Source organism: Melanerpes formicivorus, unplaced genomic scaffold (assembly GCF_026170545.1).
Source record: "Melanerpes formicivorus ecotype bairdi unplaced genomic scaffold, bMelFor1.0.p_v2 SCAF_92, whole genome shotgun sequence".
NCBI classification, from domain to species: Eukaryota; Metazoa; Chordata; class Aves; order Piciformes; family Picidae; genus Melanerpes; species Melanerpes formicivorus.
This window is the reverse complement of record NW_027142444.1, coordinates 2,100,676-2,108,903: the sequence shown is the minus strand read 5'-3', so window position 1 is coordinate 2,108,903 and position 8,228 is coordinate 2,100,676. Positions and strand designations below refer to the sequence as shown.

Here is an 8,228-nt window from a genome sequence, read left to right as displayed (position 1 = left end):
CCGTGCCCGGCGGGGTTTCAGAGCCGCGCGGCTGCGGTGCCGAGGGCCGCGCTCCGGCTAACGGTCGGGCCGGAGGCTCCCGCAGCCTTTGCTTCTCCTTTCCCTCTCTTATCCTTCCCCAGCCCGAGCGCCTCACCGCGCCCCCGCCCGGCGGGGAGCGGCCACTGCCGCTGCGCCCCGCGCGCGCCGCCCTCACCTGCCCGCGCGCCGCGCCCCGCCCCGCCCCGCTGACGGCGCTCGCGTCCGGGCGCGCGCGCGGGCCGCCTATAAAGCGGGCGGCGGCGGCGGGCGGCCCCTCATGGAGCGCCGCGAGCTGCCGTCGCCCGCTCGCCTCAGCGCCCGCCGCCCGCTCCCCTCATCGCCGCCCCCATCGCCCCCCGTGGCCGGACCGCCGATGCGCGCCGTGGCGTTGATGGCCGCGCTGGCCGCGCTGGCAGGTGCGTGTGTGGGGAGCGGGCGGGAGGCGGGCAGCGGACGGGACGATGGGGGGGGGGGGGGTGTTGCGCCGCGACCGCGCCTGTGGCCCCTCGCCCACCGCGTCCTGTTCCCCCTCACAGCCTGCCGGCCTGGCGCCGCGTCCGCGCCCAACTCCACGGAGCCGGAGCGGCACGGGGCACCTGCCCAGCGGGAGCCCCAAGTGCGGGAGGGTGAGGCCGTGCCGGGTCCCGACTACGAGGAGGATGAGGAGTACGAGGAGGCGCCGCCCGTGCACCAGTACATCGTGGACGACTTGATCCGAGGTGAGCCGCACGGGGCCGGGTGTGAGGCGGCGCCGGGCCCCAGGGCTGCGCTTGGGAGCGGGCTCCGCAGGCTGCCTCGCTTCTCTCACCTGCGATGCTGCTGCGCTGGGCTGCCCCGGAGCACAGCCCTGCTTCTGCTGGGCGCCTAACGGGGCTGCAGGTAGGGAGGCCGCAGGTGGGGAGGCCGCAGGTGTGCTGATTGCCTGCTGGGCTGCTCCTCCGCTGGTAAAGCTGGCAGACCTGCCGCGGGCTGCCTGGCTGCTGCTTAGCATGGGCATCTCGGGGGGGTCTGCAGGGCTCTGTGGCCCTAAAGGTGAAGCTGCTGTCAGGCTGGCCTGCTCCAGGGATTTGCTAGGTGCTTTTTTTTTCCCTTCCCCCGTGGCTCATTTGGGTTGGAATAGAGTAAAACTTTCAGGGAAAGCAAGCACAAACTCCAGAGGTGGCTGCAGGAAAGCTGGAGCATCTTTCAGGCAGCAGTTCACTGGCAATGGCTGTTGTGTGCATTTCTTGTGGCTTGTCCACCTGTGACGCTGTCAGGAGGTCTCAGCAGCCCACCAGGCTGTGGGGCTGAGAGGGGGTTGTTGCTTCTAGCTTCAGTGCAATTGCAATGCAAGCCAGGTACCTCAGTAGGTGTTACTGGACTGGTGCTGTTGCCCTGGAGGGTGGATCTGGTTAGTGTTCCTGTAGAAACATCCTGAGACCTGACTGAGGCTGAAGGACCTCAGAGGGAGCATGTGCCCGATGCTGAAGTCTTCCCTGAGTTGGAGATCTCTGGGGAAAGAGGAATGCCAGTTATCGAGCAGCCCAGCCTGTCAGGCTGCTGGCTTGTGACTTGGGTGTTGTATAACTGCACAGAAACTCCAATAGTTAGCAAAGGTGGTTGGTTTGTAGACCAGCTCTTCTACTTGGCATGAGGTTTATCTGTGGAGCTTTCATGCTGTTATGACTCAGCTGTGGATGGCTTTCCTGGCTCTGCAGCTTGCAGACAGGGACACAGAGATCAACTGACAAGCCGGGCCTTGAAGAGGGAAGAATGGAAACAGCCTCAATTATGAAAGTGTCAACCTAAATATCAGGTTGAACTGGACAGAGCAGGGGCCTCTGCAGTCAGGAATAAGCTCACACTTCCAGGGACAGGAAGACTTGCTGCAGGAGCAGTGTTCCTCCTTTACATACTAATATAGCTCATACCACTTGGATCAGACTCCTGGTTGCTGAAGGCATTTTTGCTTTTTAAGTAACTTCAAGCCAGGCTTGTTGCTCTGGAAGTTGAAACAATCAGCTGTCTAGACAACAGTGAGCTACACCTTGTTTCTTTGTGCAGGCTCTCCTTTTGGCACTGGAAATACAGGGTTCTGAAGTGGCTGGATCCAGTTGTGTCCCGTTGTGGTGGCTGCTTCCGTGCCTAGTGCTCTGGGTGAAATAGCAGCGCTCCAGGGATGGCTGCAGAGTGTGATGGAGGAGTTGAAGTGCACTGTTAGTAGCTCTACTGTTCTCCAGACCTGTCCAGGGTGCCCTTGAGAAGTGTTACTGTTGAACAGCTCAGTGCTGAGGTGGTTTCCTCAGACAAGTGAGGTCTCCCCAGCCTGCTCCAAAGCAGTGCTGTTGAGCTTTGCCTCCTGCACGGAGCTTATGGCCCTTAGTCAGTGACTGGCTTAGCTGCTTCTGCCCAGTGAAAGGAAGATGATTGCCCTTAAATCCAGAGGGTGCTCAGTCACCAGCATTTGAAACCACATGCTTCTAGAGGTTTGTCTTAATTGAGATAATGAGGGGCAACAGTAAGTGGCAGAACAAATCGCTTGCCTCTTGCGGACAAGCCTGCCTCGGCTCCCTTGGTGCAGCTGGCATCTTCCAAAGCAGGAGAACTGGAAGGGAGCTATCTTCTGCTGAAGACAGCACTGCGGGTTGGTGAGGAGAAACAAGTCTGCTAACTGGGATAGCAAGCTGTCCTGCCTCTGCAAGCACCCTGGACTATCTAGCCAGTTAGGATGCCTTTCATCACTGATGCAAATGGAGAGCTGAGAGCCGTGCAGGCTGCTGGCCTTGTGTCTGAGTCAACATAAAGCTGGTGGATGGCTTGGCTCAGCGTGAGCTCCCTGCTCCTTACAGCCTTTGCTTGAACCTGCACAGTATCAGCTCCAGTCTTCGAAGCTGCGAAGCGCAGCTCTGCTGCTCTTCAACTCTGGTGGCCCTCCCAGCTCAGCTGCTTGCGTTGCTTTTGGGCTGCGCTGCACAGGACTTCTGAGCTTGCTGCTTGCTGTGGGATGCTCGGCTGCATCCTCCCTCGCGTCCTCTGCTTCCTGCTGCCAGCTTCTCCCGCAGCGGCCAGCCCTGGCCCCCCTCCACATTCTGTCCTTCGGTTTTCACAGGATCCAGCTTTCTAGCGTGCTGGACTGAGTCATCTTGTCCTTTTTTCAGTTGAACCCGTGGTTAAACCCAAGCCAACAAAGAGGGGGGGTGAGAAGAATGCCGGCAAAGCCAGGAGGAAGAAAAACAAAGGGAAAAACAAAAAGAAAGGGACTCCCTGTGAAATGGAATACAAAAACTTTTGCATCCATGGGGAGTGCATATACCTAGAGCATCTGCAGATGGTGACCTGCAAGTAAGTTTCTTGTACCTTGAGTTAGGTGTGATTGGCATGCGCCGGTGGCACACGAGGGCCCAGGAGGGGAGAACAATCTCCAGTGTCACCGTGGCATAGGTCCAGCTCCTGGTGTATTTTGACTGAGAACCTTTCTGCCATGTAAATTAAGTGATGATGGAATCTGGAGGTGCATAACAAGCCACTGAACTCATCAGTTGGTCATCAGCTCAAACCAAAAGAATGACAAGGCGTGTCTTCCTGGAACATCACGCCCAGGCTGATCCGGACTTGTTGAAATGCTGGCGGCCCTGCTGCGTGCGGAGCGCGCTTCGCCGGCGCGCTCGCCAGGCACCGCCATGGGAAAGGCGGACGCTGGCTGCCGGGCTCCAGGGGGTGTGGGTGTCCTTGGCTCCAGGCAGCACCCCAGCTGATAAGAGCTTGTGTTCCTGTTTGCTTGCAGGTGTCATCAGGACTTCTTTGGTGAGCGCTGCGGGGAGCAGTTCATGAAGACTCAGAGGAAGAACGATGTGGCAGATTACTCCAAGACTGTGCTGGTGGTGGTGGCTGTCCTGCTCTCCAGCATCAGCTTCATTACTGTGCTTATCATTGTGATAGTGCAGTAAGTATTCTGCTCCTTGGGGGTCTGTCCAGCTTAAGTGTGGGCAGGGCTTGTGACCAGCAAGCCCTGAAACCTGTGTGGCTCGTCTGAATTACCTGTGTGGAGGGCATCCAGACGGGCTGAGTGCTTAGCCCAGCCTGGATGTGTTGAGGGTAGAAGCAAGGTCTGAGAAGCTCATAAGTGACTTAGTGTTCAGTAGCCCTCCCTCACCACGGGCTGTGGGCAGCCTGTGACCCTTAGGATTTAGAGCAAGAGCCCTTCTGCTTCTGCCCTGGCCAGGACAGTGACAGTGCTGCAGAGCACCAGCAGGAAGCAGAGGACGAGCATTAATGCTGACACAGCAGTGCCTGCCTTAATCCTTGTGGAGAAGCCTGCAAGCAGCATTGTAACAGCCCCATGCACAGCTGTTAGCCAACACCTGGGTACACAGCTGGAGGGAAGGAAATTGTGCTCCAGCTGTCCAGTTAGTCATGGAGCTTGCTGGGCTGAAATACTTGCACTGGGGGGGGAAACAAATGCTGTCAGTCCCAGATCCTGTACTGCTTGCTGCTAAGCTGGGAGGGGCAACCATTCCAGCCTGAGAACTGCTGCCAGCTCAGCATGGTGGGGAATGGGAATCTGGGCTCCTTCTGGGAATGTGTTTCGAGCCATAGACCAAACTCTTCTGTGTCCCTTCTGTGTGCAGCAGCTGTGCCTGCTGTGCCTCTGGCTCTTGCCAGTCTTGGCCAGGTGTTGGTCAGGTTAGAGAGCACAGGAGAGGTGCCTCCAGCATCCCCAGAGTGCTGGAGCTGTGCTCCAGTTGTGACCCAGCAGCTCCACTACAGCAGGGCTTGGGGTGTTGTAGGTGAAACTCACAAGTGCAGTCTAATTTTAGCCCTTGCTGAAGCACACCAGCTGAGCTGGGGACGTGCTGTACCCTTTCCTGCAGTTCAGGAAACAAGGTGTGCATCTGTCATTGCACTGTTGCTTCATAGTCAGGCCTGAGCTTGAGGAATGCTGGGATGAACCCTTGCTCTCTGAGCACTGCCTAGATCCCTTCTGCTAGGAGAGAACCAGTTCTGTAGCCTGTGAGCAGAGGATCGTGGAGTTTCTGCAGTGAGCTGTGGAATGGGGCTCATGCTCTGAACCTTCACAAGCTGGAAGTGTGTGGCTCATCAGTCTGTGCCTTCATCCAGAGCAGCCAGCAGGCCTGTGGGAACAGCCACTGGTAAAGGCTGGAGGAAGGGGAGGAAATCATTAAGAACTTTGCTTAGGAGTTCAAGGGATGCATCAAGGGGTCAGGGGCTTCAAGTGCTTGAAATCCACAGGGCTCTGCTGTGAGAAGGAAGGAGGCAGTTTAGTCTCTGTGGCCCTTTGCTAAAGCCACCAGGAGGTCTGTTCTCAGAGTCTCCTGGTGTGTTGTTCTAGCAGTGAACCCTCTTCATCTTGCTCCCTAGCTGTGCTTAAGCCAGGAGGCCCCAGCTGTGTGAGGCAGGACTGCCAGGGCCTGGCTCAGGGCTGCTCTGTTTTATCATCAGGCACCGCTTGGTGCTGAACATTCAGACCTGGCTGGCTTGAAACTTCCTAATGCTGAGGAACTGCTTGAGACTTGGAAATGCTGCAGAGGCCCTGGGGGCTGGTGACAGCAGGATGCACAGCAGGATTCAGAATGATCTCTAACATGCCATCGTTCCACAGGGTCAGGAAAAAGTGTCCTCAGTATGAAGAGAAGGAAGAAAGGAAAAAACTTCGACAAGAGACTAGAAATGGCCATGTTGGTGTGTAAATGAGGAGAAAGCAGGTATGAAAGCTCACCCCAACTGCTCTGCAGCCCTTCCAGGCTAGAGTGGCCCTGGAGAGCTGCAGGCATGTTGTGCAAAGCTAGTGCTTGCTTTTAACATCTTGAAGTGCCCTGAAATGCATGGCTTCTGGTTTCCCAAAACCACCTGGGCTGTGAAAACTCAGCAGCTCTCCTAATTCCTGGACTACTGCCTGAAAAAGTGAGGGTAGGAAGCTGTATGGAGATAAGTGGACTTGGGAAGGAAAATGCCTAATATCTGGGCAGAGGCAGGTTTAGAGACAGAAAACATGGCAGACTTCCAGCAGCAGCCAAGGGAATCAGCACCTCTCCAGAGAAGTACTGAGTGTTTCCGTGTCTTCTCTGCAAGGCATCAGGAAGCTTCTAGTGCTTGGAGGCTGTAGACCAAGGTAGATGCCAGTTTTGGAGCCACCAGTTTCATTCTGTCCCAGCAATTGAGTGCCAAAGCTTCTTGGCCTGGGTGGATCACCCCTGGGAGGAATCTAGTGGACGTGACTGAGCAAGCAGGTTGGTCTCTGCAGAGCAGAAGTGCAGCTATCAGCAGAGCTGAGGACCCTTCCAGAGCAGCAGGTACACTCCAAGCAAAGGAGAGACCTCCAGAGGATAGTCCTGAAGTTCTGGCAGAACTCAGAAATTTTGCTTTGCCATGTGTCAGCTACAGACTTTGCCCAGGGATGGCTGGAGTGTTCCACCCCAAGCCTGCTTGAAGCTGAGGAGGTTCTAGCAGAGCATGCCCTTAGCCTGCCTTGGCTGTAGGTACGGTGTGGTTCTAGCAGCGTGCCCCTCTCTTTGGGGCTGATTAATCTGCCTGGTCTGCCCCCTACAGAACAGTTCTGATGTGGCCACTGCCAAGCTGCAGGGTACCTCTGGCTACCTGACATCCACCTGGACACCGTGGGCTGGAGCTGCTGCCACTCAGCCCTGACTGATGGAGACAGAGGCTGCTGCAAGGAGATGTCAACGTGCCGCTTGCTGCTGGATCGCTTGCTGGGGAGGACAGTTCCCGCTGGTCTTGGCACAGTGATGTGGAAGGAGCTGCCACTATGGCTAGGGGCCCTGCTGTCAACCCCTGCTGGAGACTGCTGCTGCTGAGCCCTCTCTGTGCTGGAGCTCCAGTCCCTGCTGTTGTGTGGATGGACTTTCTTCTGCTAGCAAGTCTCCCTTGGCAGCTCTCACTCAGAGAGCTTGTCGCAGCTTTCAGGAATGGATGGCAGGGAGAAAATTCCCTTCCTGCTCCCAGAGTGAAGACTGGAAGAGCTCTGGATTGCTTCTCTCCCCAGATCTCAGTGGATGAAAAACCTAATTGTGCTGTCACTGTGCTCCCTGTTGATATCAGCTTCCAAGAGCTTCATCTCCAGTTCTGACTTGCAGGGCGTTGGTGACAGATCTTTGTCAGCCACACCTGGGCTCCGTTACTGTGTGTGTGGAAGGTGTTCAGCAGGACTCGCTGTGTGAGTGGGGCTGTCCTTTGTGTGTGTGCTAGCCCAAGCTAAAGTTAGGCTTCTCAGGATGCTGAGACAGCAAAGGCAAGGTCTGAAGGAAAAGACCCAGCTCAGACAGGCTGAAAAGCCTGGACCCATCTGTTATAAACACAAAGCTACTTCTGTTACCCAGGTCCTTGATGCTGCTTTAAGCAGCACTTAGAGTACAAAATGCTTCCCATCAGCTTTAGTCAGCTCAACTTGACCAACCACCTGTTCCCTTGAAGAACCCAGCTGATGCACTGACACTCTGCAGGCAGTGGTCTCTCGTGCTCTACCTTCTGGTGCAAAAACCTCAACTTACCTCAACCTTTCCTGACCCAAGTGTCCTTGGTTTCTTGAACTGTCCAGGCAGCCTTGAGCACAGAGTATTATTTGAGTGCAGTTTCTTCTTGGAAGAGTGCATGTGTTCTGTGTAAACAGAGCAGAATTCTTCTGGTAGCAGAGAAAAAACACCACTAATTGTCAAGTCCTCTCTGTAAATGTGTAAATATTTATTCCTGTATTTAATATTTAATGTTGCCATAACAGACTTATTTATTTTATAATTAAACTTTTTACATAACCTAATCATGGTAAGACTCTTCTCTTCCCCCCCCCCCCCCCCTACCTTGCTCATGGGGAGTGCATGTAAACACTTAAAATTAGAGCTTGGTTTCTCCTCAAAACAGGAATTGCAACATGTAGGAGCACAAGGTATGGCTGTGGAGAGCTCCAGCCCTGTGTGGAAGAGGAGCTTGCTGCTCCAGGGGCAGGCTGTTTGTAAACAAGATGTACAAATGCAGGTGCCCCTTTCAGGAGGAAGCTCATTTAATGCAGCTACAAAGGAGGCAAGGCTGCAGCAGGGAGGGGCTGTGAGCACCTTGGGAGTGAGCTCTCAAGCCTAACAAGTAGGACTTTGTGCTGGACTTGAGCTGGGAGCACTGAAGAGTGGAGAGCCTTTCGTCTCAGTGTGGTCAGAGGATTTGGACAGTGGCTTGAAACTCTGCCTTAAATGGGGAAAAGC

The 8,228-nt window shown here is 55.4% G+C and overlaps 1 protein-coding gene across 1 annotated transcript; it reads left to right on the top strand.

The window, feature by feature from the left end:
- The first annotated feature begins 327 nt into the window (after window positions 1-327).
- Window positions 328-7,792, top strand: AREG (amphiregulin). Its single transcript, XM_068165726.1, has 6 exons — window positions 328-437; window positions 558-740; window positions 3,159-3,342; window positions 3,785-3,943; window positions 5,621-5,723; window positions 6,568-7,792. Exons 1-5 carry the CDS (start codon window positions 395-397, stop codon window positions 5,706-5,708), a joined length of 657 nt encoding a protein of 218 aa, XP_068021827.1. The 5' UTR covers window positions 328-394; the 3' UTR covers window positions 5,709-5,723; window positions 6,568-7,792.
- The last annotated feature ends 436 nt before the right edge of the window (window positions 7,793-8,228 follow it).